At 34.5% G+C, this 21,288-nt stretch overlaps 3 protein-coding genes across 8 annotated transcripts; all 3 read left to right on the top strand.

Moving 5' to 3' along the window:
- Positions 1–757: 757 nt before the first annotated feature.
- Positions 758–4,752, top strand: LOC130976478 (farnesyl pyrophosphate synthase 1). 2 transcript variants are annotated; one of them, XM_057901350.1, is made up of 12 exons: positions 758–1,077; positions 1,902–1,926; positions 2,080–2,195; positions 2,301–2,387; positions 2,477–2,593; positions 2,675–2,763; positions 3,121–3,172; positions 3,487–3,582; positions 3,679–3,723; positions 3,795–3,884; positions 3,981–4,052; positions 4,324–4,752. In XM_057901350.1, the coding sequence occupies exons 1-12, from the start codon at positions 967–969 to the stop codon at positions 4,450–4,452; spliced, it is 1,029 nt and encodes a 342-aa protein (XP_057757333.1). In that variant the 5' UTR covers positions 758–966; the 3' UTR covers positions 4,453–4,752. The 2 variants fall into 2 exon arrangements, with proteins under 2 accessions (XP_057757333.1, XP_057757334.1); XM_057901351.1 differs by lacking the exon at positions 1,902–1,926 and having other exon boundaries at positions 817–1,077.
- Positions 4,753–6,825: 2,073 nt separating this feature from the next.
- On the top strand, positions 6,826–12,426 carry LOC130974405 (C2 and GRAM domain-containing protein At1g03370). 3 transcript variants are annotated; one of them, XM_057899294.1, is made up of 10 exons: positions 6,826–6,853; positions 7,170–7,674; positions 8,140–9,381; positions 9,568–9,750; positions 9,878–10,161; positions 10,258–10,374; positions 10,479–10,741; positions 11,014–11,182; positions 11,301–11,573; positions 11,689–12,426. In XM_057899294.1, exons 2-10 carry the CDS (start codon positions 7,326–7,328, stop codon positions 11,878–11,880), a joined length of 3,072 nt encoding a protein of 1,023 aa, XP_057755277.1. In that variant the 5' UTR covers positions 6,826–6,853; positions 7,170–7,325; the 3' UTR covers positions 11,881–12,426. The 3 variants fall into 3 exon arrangements, with proteins under 3 accessions (XP_057755277.1, XP_057755275.1, XP_057755276.1); XM_057899292.1 differs by lacking the exon at positions 6,826–6,853 and adding an exon at positions 6,910–7,034; XM_057899293.1 differs by lacking the exon at positions 6,826–6,853 and adding an exon at positions 7,004–7,066.
- Positions 12,427–18,018: 5,592 nt separating this feature from the next.
- On the top strand, positions 18,019–20,692 carry LOC130976438 (protein phosphatase 1 regulatory inhibitor subunit PPP1R8 homolog). Of its 3 annotated transcripts, none has more exons than XM_057901307.1 (3): positions 18,019–18,157; positions 18,474–19,142; positions 19,576–20,692. In XM_057901307.1, exons 2-3 carry the CDS (start codon positions 18,649–18,651, stop codon positions 20,408–20,410), a joined length of 1,329 nt encoding a protein of 442 aa, XP_057757290.1. In that variant the 5' UTR covers positions 18,019–18,157; positions 18,474–18,648; the 3' UTR covers positions 20,411–20,692. The 3 variants fall into 3 exon arrangements, with proteins under 3 accessions (XP_057757290.1, XP_057757292.1, XP_057757291.1); XM_057901309.1 differs by having other exon boundaries at positions 18,039–18,157; positions 18,556–19,142; XM_057901308.1 differs by having other exon boundaries at positions 18,039–18,157; positions 18,481–19,142.
- The last annotated feature ends 596 nt before the right edge of the window (positions 20,693–21,288 follow it).

Raw genomic sequence — 21,288 nt, 5'->3', positions numbered from 1 at the left:
TTAGAAATTAGTTGATAATCATTGGCCGGTAAATTAGGGCCAGTTTTCGTTAAAAAAAAACCAAAAATTATGATTGGTAATTAAAATGAAGGGTAAACCTCGAAAATAAATTTGAAGTATTTTGTTGTTAATAAAAAATTAAAAATGATTTTGCATTTTATTCTTAACAAAAATATATTTAAATAATTTAAATATATGATAAAAATATTCTATCATAATGAGAAGTTTATTCCGTTTTTTTTTCACATTTTGGCATCTTTTTAAGTTTTTAAATAATTTAAAAATATTTTACTGATAATAAAATTAAATTTTTTTAAAAATTAATAATTTTTAGTATTTTTTGTTATTATTTAATTAATATAAATATTAAATTATTTTTAATAAATAAATTTTATTAAATTATGTGTGTAAATTTTAAAAAATTTAAAGATAAATTATATTACTTTATATGTATAAACTCTTAATAAATATATTTGTAAATTGTATATTTTTTGTGTGTAAAAAATATATAAATATATATGTAAATTTTTATTAATTAAATATTAATAAAAAATAATAATATTGACTGATAATGTAGGATGTTTTCATTTACCTAATTGGAGTGTGGTTTTGGTTGTGTTGTACCCTAAATTGAGAGAAAAAGGAAAAAAAAATAAGAGAGAGATGGCAAAAATGGTAAATTATATGGAAAGTGCGGAGGATTTCAAAAAAAGAAGGTAAGAACTAAGAAGATGATAAATGCGGTAACAAAGCGTGTGTTGAGGTCCCTTCATCACTCTCACGAAGCTCTCTGTACTTCCACCACGCTTTTCGTTCCTCTTCTTCTTCTCTTCCCTCCCCCCTTCCCTCTCTCTCTCTCTCTCTTCCTATATTTATAAATCAATTGCAATCGCAAATTTCACTTCTTCTTATTTATAAACTCAAAAGTGCTACCTTTTTTTATTTTTATCCATTCTTTTTTCTCCAATGGCGGATCTCAAGTCAACATTCCTCAATGTCTACTCCGTTCTCAAATCCGAGCTCCTCAATGACCCCGCTTTCGAGTTCTCCGATGATGCTCGCCAATGGATCGACCGGGTAATCATTCCCCTTCTTCTCAATAAACTTGTGCCTTTCATTCATCTCTTTATTGCATTTGTTTTGTTGACGCGGGATCTTTGCGTGATTCAAATTGGGGGCAAAAATTCGTTCTTTTTGTGGGAGTTAAATGAATGTGGAGTTTAATTGCATAATTAGAATGTACGGCGCGCATTAGATTAACTCAATGTTAACACGATTGTACTATACCGTACTATGGTTGAGATTATTGATGAGTTCCATTAATATGATTGCTGTCGTAGTTGTAGTGACCCCACTAGCAATATAGCTAAATGAGATTGTTGGTTGAATTTACCTAAATGAGATATGGGGCTCTCTTTTTTTGGTTGCCTGAACATTTATATTTTATTTGCTAAGATCGTGTTTAATTTGAAGAATTATACTTAAAATTGATATTTAATTGTTCAAGGATTTATATATAGTCTTCAAAATTTAAGCATCACTTGAACATTCTGTTAAAGCCTTAGAGGAGGGAATCCTGTATGATTCAAATCTGCATGGCAAAAACTTATTCCAACAATGCGGTGCGGTCTTTTACAAATTGTGACATGGTCAGAGAATGGATTTATTTCTTGTGGAATCTTTGAATGGGTTCTATTACTCTGATGGCACTTTTATGATTTTTCATGAGTTTCTAATTGTAGTTCTCCCTTAGTCCAACCATATTTGCATCGTGTATGCCACGGTTCTAAGTGTGCATGTTTGCATAGATGATCTTTTCTACTTTTCGTTATTGTTTCTTTGAAGTATGGATGCATGTTCTGATCAGTTACTTAGTGTTTTGTGCTCTTAACTTATTGCAGATGCTAGACTACAATGTGCCTGGAGGTGGGACTTGAGAATTTCATTTAAGTTTGTTCTGAGCAAATTTTCAGTTTATTGTAACTGTTCCCCTCTAGGAAAGGAAAGGGGTGTACAGGAAACATTTCGAAAGAGATAAGTGTCATTGAATTAAAGATGGATTATAACTTTACATTGCAGGGAAGCTGAACCGTGGATTGTCCGTTATTGACAGCTACAAATTGTTAAAAGAAGGGGAGGCGCTAACTGATGATGAAATTTTCCTTGCTAGTGCCCTTGGTTGGTGTATTGAATGGGTATGGCAATCTGGAACTTTTACTTTTGTAGTTTAACCATTACAGCCGAATTTTTCTGTGATGTATTTGAGGAAACTTACTATTTTCTGCCAATGAATGTGGCAGCTTCAGGCATATTTTCTAGTTCTTGATGACATTATGGACAACTCTCACACACGGCGTGGTCAGCCATGCTGGTTCAGAGTACCCAAGGTTTGAAACCAAGTAAACATGTGTTATCATGATATCTTTTTTATCCTGTTGTGATAAAGCAAATGACCTCTTGTTACTTTGTGGTGAAGGTTGGACTGATTGCAGCAAATGATGGAGTTCTACTACGAAATCATATTCCACGTATTCTTAAGAATCACTTCAAGGGAAAGCCATATTACGTTGATCTTCTTGATCTGTTTAATGAGGTTGTACAGATACCAAAGTTTGGATGATGTGAGTACCCTCTTGATATGTGCTAAAACTTGCTTATCTTGACTTTATGTTAGGTAGAGTTTCAAACTGCTTCAGGACAGATGATTGATCTGATCACTACACTTGAAGGAGAAAAAGACCTATCCAAATACACATTAACGCTGTGAGTCCCCAGAAACTAAGAAAATGGTGTGGTAAAAATTATTATTCATGAACCTCTTTTCCAACAAACATATGATACAGGGTTATATGTGACTATAATAACTGTGAAGCAGTAGAAATTCTTTCTTCTGTATTACAAACATCATATTCTCTTTTTATAGAATAAAATGATGGATACCTTGTGAATTGTGATTTTGCTTCACAGAAAATATTTGTGTGAGTGCTGCTTGAGATCTTCGAAAGACCTTAGCCAAATTCTTTTGCCGGGCATATCCCTTCCATATGTTCTATTTATGCTTACATGTTTTGGCAGTTTCAAAATCAATACTAATAACTAATAGATTAACATCTTTTGCAGTCATCGTCGTATTGTTCAGTACAAGACTGCCTATTATTCGTTTTACCTTCCGGTAAGTATTATATCTTGATATATTTTTATCTTTCCTCCACAATTTAGATTTCTTACTTGCCCTTTTTCTGTAAGATACCAAGGACAATTGATTGTTCACGCCATATATTTCACTGCTAGAACTTATATTTTCTGATTGTTCATGAAAAAGCAGACATAACATCCGTAATTTCTCTTCAGTTTGAACTTTGAAATCACTTCTTTTATCTTTTCTTTTCCTTTCATGCAATGTATGGCAATCTTTCACTTAAAGCATTTGTTATACTTAAATATAGGTCTGTTATATAGCTTTTCATATTTGTCTTTCTTACACAGGTTGCATGCGCATTGCTCATGGCGGGTGAAAATTTGGATAACCATGTTGATGTAAAGAACATTCTTGTTGAGATGGGAACATACTTTCAAGTACAGGTAATACTTTTTAGCATGACTCTGCACTGTTGAGTCTTGAAGTTTCTTTTAAAAGCTGCATTGTACCTATCTTCTTTCTTTCCCTTCTTTTTTCAGGATGATTATTTGGATTGCTTTGGTGATCCCGAAACAATTGGGAAGGTAAGCATACTAAATAATTGATGCTGGAAATATAATCTTCTGAACCTCATTCTAGTTATCTATGGAACCAGATTGGTACTGATATTGAAGACTTCAAGTGCTCTTGGTTGGTTGTGAAAGCGTTGGAACTTAGCAATGAACAACAAAAGAGAATTTTATATGTTAGTCTGCAACCTTTTTGTTTTCTCTCTCTGCCTTCCTTTCTCTTTCCCGTGATTAAACTGGGAAAATTACTCATTTGTTTTCATGGTTTATAGGAACATTATGGGAAGCCTGATCCAGCAAATGTGGCTAAAGTGAAGGCCCTGTATAACGAGCTAAATCTTCAGGTTTGAACCTCATTTACAGCTAGCTTTCATTATCAATTCATAGTCAACAAAAAATGGGGTTCAATTTCAATGTAAGAGTAACATCCAATTAGGTGCTACCTCGTAGATAAAAGTAATTTCTTTGAAGTCAATGAGTGTGGAAATTAACTGCTTTATTCGACGTGGTAGAAACTGATTGGATAACAGTGTAAAACTTTTTATCATTGACCATGCATCGAAATCAAACTCATTATTTATTTACATATAATTGGACATGAACAATCAACAATAGGGTGTATTTGAGGAGTATGAGAGCCAGAGCTATCAGAAGATTGTAAATTCCATTGAAGCTCATCCTAGCAAAGCAGTGCAAGCTGTGCTCAAGTCTTTTTTGGCTAAAATTTACAAGAGGCAGAAGTAGGGACCCCCCTAACATGCAAGGCCCAACATTGTTTTAAAATGCAATAGAATCAATAGTGTCTACATTCTAGTCTTTGATTTCTTGTCTCTCATGACGTAGAGCTTTTCAAATATCAAACTTGTATTTTTTCCTTCTTTTTTTTTCTTTTTTTTTTAAATTTTTATTTCTACCCCATTTGGTTGCTAAGTGTTGTATTTTATCTTGTAAGCCTTTTGATATTCTCGTTTGTTTAGAAATAAACAATCCCTTAATTTTATTTGGTAGTTATTAATTTATCACATCATCATTATTCATTTCTAATTTTCTACTATCTTCTTTGTTGTTCACTCAGAGTGGAATAACTTGGTTCAATCTAGATAAGATCAGTTCTAGAAATCAAGTGAATTCTAAAGGATCGGTAGCTCTAAGAAAAATACAAAGTAAAAACAGAAAATAAAATTTTATCATATTTAGTAAATCAAATGCGTCCTAAATAAAATTATAAATAAACATTGAAGTCTGAAGAACGCGTCAAGCAAGATTGAAGCTTGCGGCCACTCGTTTTCAATCAACGCTGACTCCATAAAAGTGTCACATGCAACGCAATTCCATTCATGAAATGAAAAGTGTTATAAGAATAGTAAGAATTGTGCTGTTTGTATATATATTATAATTCACATTTAGATTAGATATATAGGACTTCTCTTACGTAATATGCCATATAAAACGTATTTGGGTGTAATAATAATATAATATATATTTAAAGTATTCCATTCTATACCATCCATGTGGATTTAAAAAAACACAGAAATATCTTCCAGACAATTATTCAAACATCAATCACCGTGTTTTTTTTTTTCACTCTCCTAATTCGACAGGTTAATAATTAATTTGCCATGGTATTAATCTCCATTTAAAGGTTTATTGCTGGCTAATGGGTTGCTGCATACACAAAATAGAATTCGAATCTCTACTTATTTAAGTAAACTAGTGAGCTAACCACTAAATTAACCCAACTTGATTATATTTTTATTTGTCTTACGTGAAATATGTTTTAGTAAATAAAAATTAAAATCTAATTTATTTTATCATGAAAGTTTTAGTATTATGTTATAAATTATAAATAAAAATGAGTTAAAATATATTTTTAAAATACATATTAAAAAGACTAAAATTAATAACTTAAAAATATTTTTTATGTATTTAGTTCTTTAAAAGTTTATTAAAAATATAAAAAAAAATATTTTTTCAATAATTTTTTTTCTTTTACTTCTTTTAATTTTTTTTTTGGTATTATTTTACTTCTTTTAATTAACAGAGCACATTTAACCCAAACATTCAAGGGCATGGTCGTCCAAGTGGGGTAGGTGCCCCCCATTTTGGACCCATTAACTGCATTTGACATTGGATACGCATAACTCAAATGCCATCTCCTTTTTTCAGCAGGTAACAGAAAAGGGAAAGCCTTCATTCATTGGCACTTAATTTTATATTTTTTTTATAGGCTTTAGCAACTTAGTCTCTTAATTATTAAAGAGACCCCAGAAGGTGTTGTTGATATTGGTATGCATGTCTTTTTTAAAGAAATGGTCTTCTCCTTAATAAAATGACAACTATGTAATGTATTATTTTCATATTAAATGTTTGATTATTATATATCAAGAACATATGCATTTTATATAGGGAATGGTCATGGTTTCAACATAAATTAAGCATAGTCATCATTAAAAATGTAGTACATGAAAAAGAAAAAAAAAAGATTAATGGTGGTTGTGAATTGTGACGGTTGCCAAAAAAATTCCCAAGAAAATGGGCGCAAGAAACAAATATTGGTCATATATCATAAAGAAAATTCAGTCATATTACACTTGTATATAAAAAATATTATATTAATTATTAATATAATATAAAATTTATATTAAAACATATATATATATATATATACATAATTATATGGTGTTAGTTATTAAATCAGTTACTAATATAAAATTTATAACTGATTTAATAATTAATTGTTTGTATATGCATCATATTTTTATATTTCTTAAAAGAATATATCTAAAAATATATCATAACCTTAAATTAATAAAAGAAATGGTGGTTGTGATTTCTTTCAGTTTGGAAGGTCAAGTAGTCCAACCCTTTACGCGCAGTGTCAATAACAATTAACAAGTTTAATTAATTAATAATTAATTAAAACGGGACAAATTTATAAAAATTCAAGAAACGAAAGCGAAAAAAAGGTACAAAATTTTATGACAAAGTGCATTTACTTTTCTAAGTTACAAGTTTTGATTTTGCAAATCCCTCTTCACTTTCCATTCAATTTCCTTCTTTTTAATTTTATCCTTGAAAAACCCATTTTTCTTTCTTCTCTTTTCTACTATCATTCAATCATTCAGTTAATTGCGGTCTGCTACAGGTTCAATCATTGTCTCTCTAATTATCCACTCTTAAAAAAAAAATCTTCTTTTTCATTTCTTTTTCCCTTCAATTTCTGCTTCCCAAACTTGTTGACAATCTTTTTCTTCTTCTTTCACGTTTTTTTCTTTCTTCAAGTTTCAACCATTCATCATGCTGAGTTTGCAATTCAGAATGAAATTGTAATAGTTTTTTTTTTTTCTCTGATTCATAGGTTAGTTTTTCTTTTTCTGTTCATTGAATTTGACTTGTGTTGATCAATTTCAATTTGGGATTTTGTATGTTCTAATAATTTTTTTTCTTTTCACTTCCATTAGTTCATTCCACTCAAATCTTCAGTACATTTTTCTTCTCCTTGTGCTTACGCTGCATTACCCTTTTGGAAGATCTTTCTGGGGTGCTCTGTAATTGAAAAAAGTTCACATTTTTAGTTCTCAAGATTCAAGTACCCTTTTGAGTTTTTTGGCTGCTCAATGAAGCTTGTGGTTCGTGTGATTGAGGCAAAGAACTTGCCACCGACGGATCCTAATGGGTTGAGTGACCCATACGTGAGGTTGCAGTTGGGGAAGCAGAGGCACAAGACCAAGGTGATCAAGAAATGCTTGAATCCAAGGTGGGATGAAGAATTTAGCTTTAGGGTTGATGACCTCAATGAAGAGCTTGTGATCTCTGTCATGGATGAAGACAAGTTCTTCAATGATGACTTTGTTGGTCAGCTCAAGGTTCCAATGTCACTTGTCTTTGAAGAGGAGATCAAGTCCCTTGGCACTGCTTGGTACTCTTTGCAACCAAAGACCAAGAAGGTCAAGAACAAAGAAGCTGGTGTGTAATGCTTGCTAAACTCTATTTTTATTGTAGTTTGTGTAATAGTTTAGTAACTTAGTTTCCCTAGTGATTATGTGGCTAAGTCCCCTTCCTCATTGTTGTGACATTGACTTTGAAGTTAATTTTATAGTATGTGAGTGAGTTGGTGGAAATTGCATCATGACTAATTCGACACTTAGAAACTGTAAAAGAGTTGTGTTTATGTGGTTGTCTCCATTGTCCTAGTTTTTAGGTGGACATAAAATTGCAAAAATTTTTGTCCCAGGATAAGATGCTTTTGTGTTGTTCTTATTTTCCTTAGAGGTTTGTGTTTTCTATTGTCTATATATTTCTGTCTCGAAACAGTTACCGAACTTGGCCATACGATCTTGCCTCTCAATGGGCCATTTGTTCAAGTTTTTTAGGGAAACAATGTACTAACTACCTATGATTTTGTGCCATTTATATCATTTTTCTTGCCAGGTGAGATTCGTTTGAGTATATATTTTCAACAGAAGAATGCAGCTGTGGATTCATATGGTAATGGTGATCAATTATCACATCCAAGAAAGTCGGCTGATGGAGCCACTGATTCACCTTCAAGGTCTTCTGCTGCCTCAAGCTCGTCTTCTCCTTCAAGGGAAGAAACTACATCTTCTAAGGAAGAGAAGTCTAGTGCACAGAAAACACTCACAGGAAGAATTGCTCAAATTTTTAATAAAGGTTCTTCGGATATGCCTTCAACCCCATCCCGCAGAAGCATTGACTCAGAGCAATTTGAAATCATTAAAGAAGACGTCAGTGAGATCAAGACTGAAGATGCGTCTTCTAATGAAACATTTGAAGAAGCTATGAGTAAAATTCAATCTGCAGATCAAGAAAGTGAAATTCCTAGCAATTTTTCAGGAGGGTTGCTTGTTGATCAACATTATATGACTGCACCCAAAGACTTGAACACATTGCTGTTTTCGACTGATTCAAATTTTCTCAAGTCATTGGCAGAGGTACAGGGTTCTACAGAACTTCAAGTAGGACCTTGGAAGTTTGAGAATGGTGGGGATTGCTTGAAAAGATTAGTTAGTTACACCAAGGCTCCCAGCAAATTAATTAAGGCTGTCAAAGCCTTTGAGGAACACACGTACTTAAAAGCCGATGGGAAGAACTTTGCTGTTTTGGCCAGTGTCAGTACTCCCGAAGTCATGTATGGGAGCACCTTTAAGGTAGAGCTACTCTATTTGATCACTCCTGGACCAGAGTTGCCGTCGGGAGAGCAGTGTTCCCATCTCGTCATATCGTGGCGAATGAATTTCTTGCAAAGTACCATGATGAAAGGAATGATAGAAAATGGGGCTAGGCAGGGTATGAAGGAAAGCTTTGATCAATATGCGACTTTGTTATCTCAGATGGTTAAACCTGTTGATATGAAGGACCTTAGTTCGAGTAAGGAACAAGCTCTAGCATCATTACAAGCGGAGCCGCAGTCAGATTGGAAGCTGGCAGTGCAGTATTTTGCTAACTTCATAGTGCTGTCGACAGTGCTCATGGGGTTATATGTCCTTGTCCACATTTGGCTGTCTGCACCGAGTACAATTCAAGGGCTTGAGTTTGTTGGTCTTGACTTGCCAGATTCGGTTGGTGAATTGGTTGTTTGTGCAGTCCTTGTTCTTCAATGTGAACGCATGCTGGGTTTAATCTCACGCTTTATTCAGGCCAGAGCACAAAAGGGTAATCTCATAAAGAAAAGATTGATATGCTTCTCAGTTCTCATGTAGTCAATTTCGCTATCTACATAGAGTTACTTAATGATGAGACCATTCGGTTGTTTTCCTAATGTTTTTGGATATTTTTTGCATATTTGGTGTTGATACGTCTGTGCTTATATAGACTTATCTTTTGGCTTTAAAATATTAGGTAGTGATCATGGGATAAAAGCACAAGGAGATGGATGGCTGCTAACTGTTGCCTTGATTGAAGGAAGCAATTTAGCTTCTGTTGATTCCAGTGCCTTCTCCGATCCATATGTTGTGTTCACTTGCAATGGGAAAACAAGAACGAGCTCAATCAAGTTCCAGAAATCCAATCCTTTATGGAATGGTGAATATCATCATGGCATCGTTTATCATTTTCTGTGCTAATGAATGAAATTGAAATCTCGGCAGAAATTATTGTATGACTAGTCAGTTTTTTAATGTTTAGAACATTGTCTATCTAATCTATGCAGAAATATTTGAATTTGATGCTATGGATGATCCTCCTTCTGTGCTGGATGTGGAAGTTTATGATTTCGATGGACCCTTCGATGAAGCTGTATCGCTAGGACATGCTGAAATCAATTTTCTTAAAGCAAACATCTCAGATCTTGCTGACATATGGATTCCACTTGAAGGAAAGTTGGCTCTGGCATGTCAATCGAAGTTGCACTTAAGAATTTACTTGGACAACACTAGAGGAGCCAATGTTGCAAAAGACTACTTAAGTAAAATGGAGAAAGAAGTGGGCAAGAAGGTAAGTTAAGACTGTTTCATTTTGTCGTTTTTGTATCGTACTCGTGTTTTGTCACACTTCTTTCTGGCTTATTTGTTCTAAATTCAAAATGTGCAGATTAATTTGCGGTCTCCTCAGACAAATTCAGCCTTTCAGAAACTCTTTGGGCTTCCACCAGAGGAATTTCTCATCAATGACTTTACCTGTCATTTAAAAAGAAAAATGCCACTTCAGGTGTGATTTTTCTGTTCAATTTCATGTTAATTTTTTTATCGTGGTAGTAGATGGCACAGGATTGTTTAATATTACCTCATCACGTCGTCGATGTTTATTTGTAGGGTCGCCTATTCCTTTCAGCAAGAATAATTGGATTCCATGCCAATTTGTTTGGAAACAAGACAAAGTTCTTTTTTCTTTGGGAGGATATTGAAGACATTCAGGTCATCCCCGCGACATTTTCATCAATGGGGAGTCCGGTAGTTGTCATAACTCTTCGACCGGGTAGAGGTATGGATGCAAGGCATGGTGCCAGGACACAAGATGAACAAGGCAGGCTGAAGTTCCATTTCCAGTCCTTTGTGTCTTTCAATGTTGCACACAGGTAGACAATGGAAATATCAGGCAATGTCCTTTCGTTTAATTTGATCCTCATTTAGAATCAAACGTAGTTTCTTCTCAACTGCCACTATTCTCAATACTGATTTTCTTGGTCATGTAACATCTCAAAAATGTGTATCCATATGGTATGGGATGATATGATAACTGCATTCAATAAATTATTAATTCAATAAATTATTGGTCATGTAACATCTCAAAAATGTGTATCCATATGATATCCTGTGTAACTAATAAATTATTTCGCCTCTGATATAGGACTATCATGGCTCTGTGTAAAGCCAGATCCCTCAGTCCTGAACAGAAAGTTCAGCTAGTTGAAGAAGAATCCGAAACCAAAACCCTTGCTAGTGAAGAAAGCGGAACATTCCTTGGCATGCATGATGTTAGCATGTCTGAGATTCATTCTTGCACTTTTCCAATTCCTGTAACCCCTCTCTCTCTGTCTAAGATATGCATTTCTATTGATTTGTCATTGATTCTGAATTCAGATTTTTGTGTTTGATTATTTTGTTTCATTTCTTTCCCCCCTTCAATCGATTCAGGCCAGTTTTTTCATGGAGATATTTAGTGGCCGTGAGTTGGACCGTCGGGTCATGGAAAAATCTGGTTGCCTAAACTATTCCTATACCCCTTGGGTATCCGAGGACAAGGAAGTCTTTGAAAGGGCAATATATTACAAATTTGAGAAGCGTGTTTCGCGTTATAAAGGTGAAGTGACAAGCACTCAGCAGAGATCTCCCCTTCCAGATGGAAAGGGTTGGCTTGTGGAAGAGGTTATGAACTTCCATGGAATTCCACTTGGTGACTATTTTAGTGTGAGTATTTGTTTCTCGGCTTTCGCTGCCTAGTTGCTATATCTTTGTTTTCTGTGACTTACCTGTTTTCGTCTCCGGAAAACACTGAATTGCAATGTATACTAATATTCTGCAGGTGCACCTTCGATACCAAGTCGAGGATTTACCGGCAAAAGCAAAGGGATGTAAAGTTGTTGTAGCCTATGGAGTTGAATGGCTGAAAAGCACTAAGCATCAGAAAAGAATCACAAAGAACATTGTACAAAATCTGCAGGAACGTTTAAATTTGATGTCCACCGTAGCCGAGAGGGAGCTTGTAGCGAAATAACAAACGAGTCTCTGAACAAGCAAGCATGGGAGGTAGCTGTTATTCCCGCGTCGAAAAATAAATTTTCACAATTCATCAATTCATGAACTTGGAGCAGAATTTATATGATGGATCATATCATAAAGGGTTCATGTGATTTGTGCATTCTGGGTTCTTAACTGCATTGAATATCAGTGAAACTAACCTTGATAGTGGAGGAATCTGTGGAGATTGATGTTACTTGTCTTTAGGAAGTTTTGAATCAGAGATATGATGATGCTGAGATTTGAGATGCTCTTCCAACCAGATTTTCTGATTGGTTCCTCCCATTTGTAAATGACTAGTTTTGACTATTTAGAATTTAGATGATTTAATTGATAGCAGAATACATAGGTTACAGTTTACATATATAGCAATTGTTGTAACCATTGTTTTAGGCCTCTCAGAACACCATGATATGAAGGCACATATCCTATAGCAGCTATAGTCAGTTTCTCTCATATATTGATTTGTTAAACACATTCATAATGAGATTACTTTTTAGACATTGATTTTTTATAATCTGGTATAACATTCTTCTTTAATTTTGGGTTTCAATCTAAAAAACTAACTACTCAAAGTTTGGATTAAAAAGGGATAGAACTAATTTAATTTTCATACAATCAATCTTGTATATTACATCAACAAAATTAATTAATTTTTAAATGTTATTAAAAAATTATTTAAATATATAAATTTAGTTGGATGATCATCTAAATTCTTTTATACTTTAATGTATAACAATCCAAAAAGTTTAAACATAAAAATAAAATTAAATGATATGTTTAAAATGTATGTGTATACTGTACATTAAAATTTAATTATTAAATTAGTTATTATATATTTATGTATAAAGATATATAATTTAATTTTTAAAGTATATTTATATTCTAATATATAATATATACGAATATCTAATTTAGTACTTAATTTTTGTTCGTATAATTAGGATATTTTTTATTTTTAAAGTCAGATAATTTCATTCATGAAATGAAAGAAATATATAGGTATCCATAAATGGGACAAATAGAAGAAATAAGGGACTTCCAACGCTCTACTACAGAGATAACATCATATAATAATCTAATAAAAAAAAATAAAAAATAAAATGCTCATCAATTAGGAAGTGAGAATTTATTAAAGCTCTTTCTGCAGTTTCAAAGTTGTTGAGTTTACAGCAGAATTTTGACTTATAATAGATACAAAATAATATAAAATTGAACACTACTCAAATGCACTCGCTATATATTTTGTAAAGAGAAAAAACAATATGAAAGATTTCTTCCAACGAACTCTATAAGATGATGTGAATAAAGATATTGTTATTGTTATTTTACTTCAATTACAATTCTAGAGACGTATATATAGTATCTCTGTGCTATAATTTCAACGAATAAGAATGAAATTCTCCGACAAAAACTCCTTACTAAACATTTTGAGTTCTCTCCCATTAAAACTCATTTATTTTACTTCCTAAAATTACTCTTATCCTTCCTTTATTCTCACAATTCTTCACCTCGGTCACAATTTGAAATCTACTTAAATTTTGGACGATCAAAGTATGGTATTCGTATCTCCATGCCTAACATGGAACAACATTGAACAGTTCTAAACCGTGTTGGAACTTGTTTCCTGACACTACTTTAGTCAGCATGTCTGCAGGATTTTCATCTGTGTGTACTTTTACAAGAGAAATGTTGTCTTTCTGTATAACATCACGCACAAAATGATATCTTACATCAATATGCTTGGTACGAGTATGATGAACCTGATTTTTAGCCAAATGAATTGCACTTTGACTATCACAACTCATATTCACGCAATCTTGCTGAAACCCCAAATCATCTAGAAGACCCCTTAGCCACAATGCTTCTTTCACCCCTTCTGCTATTGCCATGTACTCAGCCTCTGTAGTAGATAGTGTCACTGTAGCTTATAACATCGATCGTCAACTAATTGGAGCACCTTGTATTTTATATACATAACCGGTCATAGAACGTCTTCTATCTAGATCACCAACATAATCAGAATCAACAAAGCGGCTGATTTGACATGATTTTTCACTAAAGCATAAACCTATATCAATGGTACCCTTCAAGTACTTTAATATCCACTTGACTGGTTCCAGTGTGCCTTACCCGGATTCGCCATGAACCTGCTAACAATACTAACTGCCTGTGAAATATCTGGGCGTGTACACACCATAGCATACATTAGGCTATCGACTGCACTAGCTTAAGGTACATTTTCCATGTAAGCTTTATCTTCTGCTATTGTGGGAGATTGTTTACCAGAGAGCTTGAAATGTGGAGCCAACGGTGTTACTACTGGCTTAGCATTTTTCATTTCGAACCTTTCAATAACGTGCTCAATGTACCCTCTCTGGCTCAAGAACAATTTTTGGCTTGATATCTTTTTTTTAATTTTCATGCCTAATATTTTTCTTACAACACCTAAATCTTTTGTTTCAAATTCTTTACCAAGTTAAACCTTTAACCTATCTATCTCCACCTTGCTCTTAGAAGCAATAAGCATGTCATCTTCATACAATAGAAGATAGATATAATCACTTCCAGAAAGCTTATGAATGTATACACAATAATCATAATTGCTTCTGGAAAAATCTTGTTTTAACATAAAGGAGTCAAATCGCTTATACCAATGTCGAGGAGATTGTTTCAATCCATATAGTGATTTCTTTAAGTGACATACCTGATTTTCTTTACCTTCAACCTTGAAACCCTCAAATTGATACATGTAAATTTCTTCCTCTAAGTCACCATACAAGAAAGCTGTCTTTACATCTAGCTGTTCCAACTCAAGATCACCCTGAGCAACAAGACTCAAAAGCACCTTTATGGAAGTGTGCTTCACCACAGAAAAAAATATCTCGTTGTAATCAACACCTTTTTGTGCAAATCCCTTTACTACTAACCTAGCTTTGAATCTTGTACCATCTGACTTAGTAGGATCTTTTTTTTTATACACCCATTTACAACCAATTACAGTCTTTCCCACGGGCAACGGAACCACCTCCCATGTCTTGTTCTTATGGAGAGATTGCATCTCTTCTTTCATGGCGACCAACCAACTTTCTCTATCTTTGTCTTTGATAGCAAGTTTGAAGGTGACCGGCTCATCATCTTTTACCGAGAGTGCATAATCTACCAAATTTACCTGCCCATACTGTCTCAGAGGCTTGACCTGAACTTTTGAACGAATTTATAATTCCTCTTTGCCTAGTGGATGCTAAAGAATCTTGCTGTTGCTGTTGTAATGCATGTAAATTTTCTCGCTGAATCTCCTCATGATCAAGTTCATACTATGCATCATCTCGAGTAGCATTAAGATGCTCTTCCTGAACATTATTAAAATCTATTTGTTGATATTTAGACTCTATCTCCATCACTTGAGTATTTGAAGTTTTTTCAACATCACCATCATCTGACATCGTATCTTTAGACAAAGCTACCATAGATCGTTCATCAAAGGAAACATCCTTACTAATTACAAACTTAGAATCATTTACGCTCCAAAGACGATATCCTTGAACCCCTCTTGGATACTCCAAAAAGATTGCCTTTTTAGCTCTATCATCAAGCTTATTATCTTTGACATGATGATAGACTGTGCATCTAAAAACTCTGAGTTTATCGTAATCTGCATGTTTACCTGACCACACCTTATAAGGTGTGTCTCTATCTAGAGAAGAATGTGGGGATCGGTTCACTATGTAGCAAGTTGTAGCAATCAACTCCGCCCACCACTCTCTGCCTAACCCAGAATTAGAGCGCATACACCGTGCCTTCTCAAGTAGCGTACGATTCAGTCGTTCAACGACTTCGTTCTGTTGTGATGTTTTCCTAACTGTCCAGTATCTCACAATGCCTTCTCGATCACAAAACTCCTTGAAAGCCCCATCCTTTGTGCCATTATCTGATCATAAAGTTTTCAACTTCCTACTTGTTTGATTTTCAACCATTGCTCTCCATCGCTTAAACGTGTTGAATACCTCATTTTTATGCTTGAAGAAGTAAACCCAAATATACTTGGAATAATCATCAATAAAGTAACAAAATATATGGAACCACTCTTGAAAGTAATTGTAGACGGGTCCCAAACATCAGTATGCATGTAGTCTAACAACCCTCTGCTTTTATGTTTGTTTGTAGAAAATTTCACTCTGTGTGCCTTTCCATACACGTAATGCTCACAAAATTTTATTTGTGGTTTCTTCATATTCTTCAGCAAACCTTGTCCACAAAGCAATGATAGACCTTTCTCTGACATATGTCCAAGCCGCATGTGCCATATTCTTGTGCAATTTGTTTGATCTCTACTTCCATCAATTCTAACTGCTAACTCACATGTGACTGTTGTCCCCAAAAAGAGAAAAAAGATTACCGTGATGAACTCCCTTCATCACTAGCAAAGAACCACGAACAATTTTTAGTACCCCATTTTTCGTAACTATTTTGCAACCATTTTTCTCCAACAAACCTATGGAGATAAGATTTTTTCGCAAGTCTGGAATATGTCTCACATCCTTTAAGGTTCTTACTATTCCATCATGCATCTTGATTTTTATAGTACCCAACCCCATAGTTTTACAAGCATGATCATTGTCCATTAAAACTGTGCCACCATTTATGCTTTGATAGGTAGTAAACCATTTCCTATTTGAGCATATATGATGAGATGCTCCTGAATCAAGAATCCACTTATCGAAGATTTCATAAGATTGTTCTGTCACAGAGTAACAGCCCTCCTCATCATTTGAGACGTAGCTTGCTTTTTGCTTTTCTTTTGGGTTGTCATTGTTCTGTTTCTTAAAAGTTATCTTCTTATTTGGACAATTTGCTTTGAAATATCCAGGCTCCCCATATGTAAAGCATGTTCTCTCCGCGTGAGATCTAGATTTTGGCCTAGACTTTCCACGCTTATTGTCTTTTCTTCTTTCATTAGTCCTTCCTATAGCCGCAAACAATCCTTGTACTTAATCATTATACTCTCTTCCATTTGGAGATGATATTACACTTGTAGCAACCTTATGTAGATCATCTGCTAAAAGTGATGCTCTCGTCTCATCCATGGTCAGAGTGTCAACCACTAGCATCAATGTCTGCACCAAATTTTCATAGGACTTTGGTAATGAAAGTAACAATATGAGTGCCTGATCCTCATCATCAACTTTCACATCTATATCATTTAAATTTGATATAATCCTATCAAACTTATTGATATATTATCGGATTGAGGTACCTTCTTCCATCTTGTATGTATATAATTTGGATTTTAAGTAGATCATGTTAGTTAGAGTCTTCGTTATGAAGTTACTTTCTAATTTTGCCCAAACGCCTGCTTCAGTTGCTTTTTCATTTACCAAAAAAGCAATATCCCTCTCAAGGCATAAGATTATTACAGCCCACGCCTCAAGATCTAATTCTTCCTAATCCTCATCTTTCATTTTCTCCGACTTTTTCTCTTTTCTTGCCAGTGTCTTGTGTAATTTTTGTGATATAAGCAGATTTTTCATCTGCATCCTCTAATAAGAAAAATCATTTTCCCATTAAACTTCTTGATTTTATATTTGCCTACTTTGATATTACCACTAGTAGAAGTCATTATATTTAAAGTTGAATTTTACCACGTAAATAATGAATAATATAACCTGATCGGTCTAAAAAAATTTAACCGTAAATCTTTATCACTAGGGACGCTCTGGAGTGAACACTAAAGATCGCACGTTTTACCTCATCAAAACTAATCAGTCTAATTAATTTTTTATTCATAATTGCTAAAACTTGAGTTTTAAAATATTTAAATACATGTGTCAAATTAACTTGATTAATCGATATGAAGATATCCTTAAAGTATCTTTCAGCTACTTATGCAATTTTCTAGTTAAAATGAACAAGATTCAAGTGTTTAAGTAAAAATAAATAAATACAATAAACATTTTGTGAGATGAGAAATCACTAAGCTTTGATTATTCTATTAGGATAAGATTGTCATGGGCAAGATGGTCAAGGCGTGTAGATATATAGGGATAAATAAGTAATAATCCATTCATGAATAAAAACATGAAAAGTTGTAAATAAATAATTACATTAATATTTAATTGAGAGAAAATTAAAAATTTCCAGCGCATCGCACTCACAACACACACATACACTCTCTTTTCCCTTCTCAAAGACGCAGCGTTCTAAAACCCTAATCGGTTCGATTCTCTAACTTCCGATTTCCTCAATCAATCAATGTATGAAACAATCGTCTCTCTTTTTATTTTCCCTCCGGAATGTGATTATCACTTTGAAATTAGAATCCCATTAGCTTCTCAATTGTTACGATTACATAATCCTTATTCCCGCGCTAGATTCATCCCCAATTTAACTGCATGATTCTGCTGCTATATCCTTAGCTTAGGGTGAAATGATTATGTTTTTGTATGTCTGATTACCTAATTTCCTTCTGATTATCATATGCTATTTATTTTCAACAATTTCCTATGTTGTCATATTTATTCTGCCCTTTACTTAATCTCATGTTCTGTGATTTTTTTTTCTTTCTTTAAGTTTTTAGGGTTTGTGTCTGAAAATAGAGAGCTTTTGTGGCATGGTGGTTCAGTAGAGCTAAATGGTTTTGTTACATTGCTAGTTTTGATGAATGTTATGGCGGCATTGTGATGCAACTTATGTTGTGAGCTCATAGTGCGGGAGAGCTCATCAACAAAGTTTAGTTGAAGAGAGGATGTATGGAAGAGCATCATCAGGTCTTGATAGGTTTAAGAAAGCTCAGACTTTGGAACCATTCTCTGTTTCTGCGACTTCAAGAAATGGTGGCGGTGGCGGTGGCAGCCAATCCTCAAGTAAAGTAGTTGGCAATCATGCCTCTGCTTGGACTCAACAGAATCAAAATTCTGTCCACCAATCCCAACAGCATCAGCAGCAACATGCCTCTCAGAAAGGTGTGGGAGTGGAGGCAGCCCCCTTGTTAGGGCAGACTCAGCAGTCAACTCAGGTTGGAGGAGGGCAGTCGACGTGGCAGCCGCCGGATTGGGCGATTGAGCCGCGAGCAGGGGTTTTCTACCTGGAAGTTTTGAAGGATGGCCAGGTGCTCGACCGGATTAATCTGGATCGACGGAGGCATATTTTCGGGAGGCAAATCCAGACTTGCGATTTTGTGCTCGATCATCAGTCCGTCTCTCGTCAGCATGCTGCGGTTATTCCTCACAAAAATGGGAGGTTCGCATATTACTCTCATCTTTAATATTCTATAATGGATTTACTGCTTCTCTGTGTAATTATCACTGCTGTTTTCTTGTATGTTTTCTGGGTAATTCACGTCATGAACATGGAGTTTCTGTTAATCATCCGTTTCATGGATTAAATATATTTCAGGAGCCACTTAACTCGATGCTTTTTAGACATGAAACTAAATATTTCTCGTGTAATTTAGGATTTAATGATTCGGTGAAAAGGGGTTTCTGAAGGGAAAATGACCCATCATTGTTTATGACTGAATGGGCAGAAAACTGTGTCCTGAAGAGGGCACAGACGGTGAAATGGATGTGTTTAGTTACCACCATTTAGGGTTTTAATAAACTCTGTTGAGCTTGAAGATCCTTTGTCCAATGAGATGTTATTGCCATTGACACAACCTCTTTTTCTGTTACAGTGTATATGTAATTGATTTAGGATCTGCACATGGTACATTTGTTGCAAATGAGCGATTGACTAAGGATTCACCGGTCGAGCTTGAAGTTGGGCAATCATTGCGGTTTGCTGCATCGACAAGAACGTACATATTGAGAAAGAACGAAGCAGCGCTTTTCCCCCGTCCTCCACCACCAACAGAGATCAATTTCCCCCCACCTCCTGACCCATCGGATGAAGAAGCTGTTGTTGCTTATAATACACTTCTAAATCGTTACGGTATCAACAAGTCTGATCTAGTGTCCAAATCAGGTGAGTCTGGTGGCTCAGCAAGTAGCCAAAGTAAGCATTACCCGTCAGAAAGAGCTGCAAAGAGAATTAGGAAGACAAGAGTTGCCTTCAGGGATCAAGTTGGGGGAGAGTTAGTTGAGGTTGTTGGAATTTCGGATGGCGCAGACGTAGAAACAGAACCTGGCCCTGTTGGTGTTAAAGAAGGAAGTCTTGTGGGTAAATATGAATCTCTTGTACAGATTACTGTAATACCAAAGGGAAAAGAGCAGTCCTCTGCCAAGGAGGCTGATTCATCCCAGAAAGGCATGACGGATAGATTACAAGAAGTGTTAAAGAAGGTGAAAACCCCACAAAAAACTGGTATTTATGATGACCTTTATGGCGAATCCTTATCTGTGAAGGTTGGATCTTCATGGGCATATTCACCTGCAAGTTCCGGTGAACGAGCTAATCCTCCTAAAGAGGATGGGGAAGGCAATGCATTGAGTGGAAAATCAGAAAGTAATCCAAGCAGTGTTGATGGAGATGATGATGATGATGATGATGATGATGATTTGTTTGGGTGACTATTGAACCTCTGCAGTCAGAACATGGAACAGAATTGTCATAGGTTTGTTTGAGTTTGACTTTGACATAAGCATGCAAAATTGCAAATATTGTTCTTTTGTCATGTGTTGTTACTGTTCCAGTGTATCCATAATTAATGTTTTTCCACTGCAAGCTTCACTAACTAGTAACTACAAAGATTACAGGTTCATGGTTGAATGTTATGTTATCCTTGTGTGCAGCCTCCCATTTTGAACCATTGTGCAAATAATAAATTCTTTTACCAGTTTAATTATTATCAATTCGGTTCTTAAAATATTATTAACATTACTCAAACAACTTTATCTAATTAACATCAAGAAGTATAATGCTAATGTTGATGTTGTGTAGTGCAATTTAGGTTTTCTTTACCATATAGTACCAAATACTCATGAGAAATTATCAAAATCAATACATGACAATTGACATGATTCTATACGTGCAGGCCTACTTCCTTTTTTTTGGGTCAGGAAAGGCCTACTTCCTTAAATGTCGAGTATTAGATACTCTTACTTCACCCAAAAAGAAAAAAAATGAGACACCATTATGAGACTGGTGAGATATTTCAATTTTACAATAAAATCACGCCTATATTTAATCATTTCAAAGATCGGCAATAATTTATGGATATTATATTCATTGCTTAATTGGTAGCTATATGCCTATATTAGTATAATTATACTATTCTATTATATAAAAATTGAATTTTTACACTTAATCATGGAGTTGACGTGGCATGCTTCTTTGAGAATTTTTCAGTTTATTTCTTTTAACTCATTAAATACAAGTTATTACGATAGACTAACTATATTAACTAATTGATTTGATTAGATATTTAAATATCACATAATTTATTATA

The sequence above is a fragment of the Arachis stenosperma genome, chromosome 4 (assembly GCF_014773155.1).
Source record: "Arachis stenosperma cultivar V10309 chromosome 4, arast.V10309.gnm1.PFL2, whole genome shotgun sequence".
Lineage (NCBI taxonomy): Eukaryota > Viridiplantae > Streptophyta > Magnoliopsida > Fabales > Fabaceae > Arachis > Arachis stenosperma.
The sequence above is the reverse complement of the archived record's forward strand: the minus strand, read 5'-3'. Positions and strand labels throughout refer to the sequence as shown.

What these genes read in the sequence shown, in the direction of transcription:
- LOC130976478 (XM_057901350.1), top strand. Translation starts at nt 967, where the DNA reads ATGGCGGATCTCAAGTCAACATTCCTCAATGTCTACTCCGTTCTCAAA. An exon ending in TCCAAATACACATTAACGCT is followed by an intron (nt 2,764 to 3,120) that starts GTGAGTCCCCAG and finishes CATCTTTTGCAG; the next exon opens with TCATCGTCGTATTGTTCAGT. An exon ending in ATAACGAGCTAAATCTTCAG is followed by an intron (nt 4,053 to 4,323) that starts GTTTGAACCTCA and finishes AATCAACAATAG; the next exon opens with GGTGTATTTGAGGAGTATGA.
- LOC130974405 (XM_057899294.1), top strand. Translation starts at nt 7,326, where the DNA reads ATGAAGCTTGTGGTTCGTGTGATTGAGGCAAAGAACTTGCCACCGACG. An exon ending in GGTCAAGAACAAAGAAGCTG is followed by an intron (nt 7,675 to 8,139) that starts GTGTGTAATGCT and finishes TTTTCTTGCCAG; the next exon opens with GTGAGATTCGTTTGAGTATA. An exon ending in TCAGGCCAGAGCACAAAAGG is followed by an intron (nt 9,382 to 9,567) that starts GTAATCTCATAA and finishes TTAAAATATTAG; the next exon opens with GTAGTGATCATGGGATAAAA.
- LOC130976438 (XM_057901307.1), top strand. Translation starts at nt 18,649, where the DNA reads ATGTATGGAAGAGCATCATCAGGTCTTGATAGGTTTAAGAAAGCTCAG. An exon ending in ATTCCTCACAAAAATGGGAG is followed by an intron (nt 19,143 to 19,575) that starts GTTCGCATATTA and finishes TTTCTGTTACAG; the next exon opens with TGTATATGTAATTGATTTAG.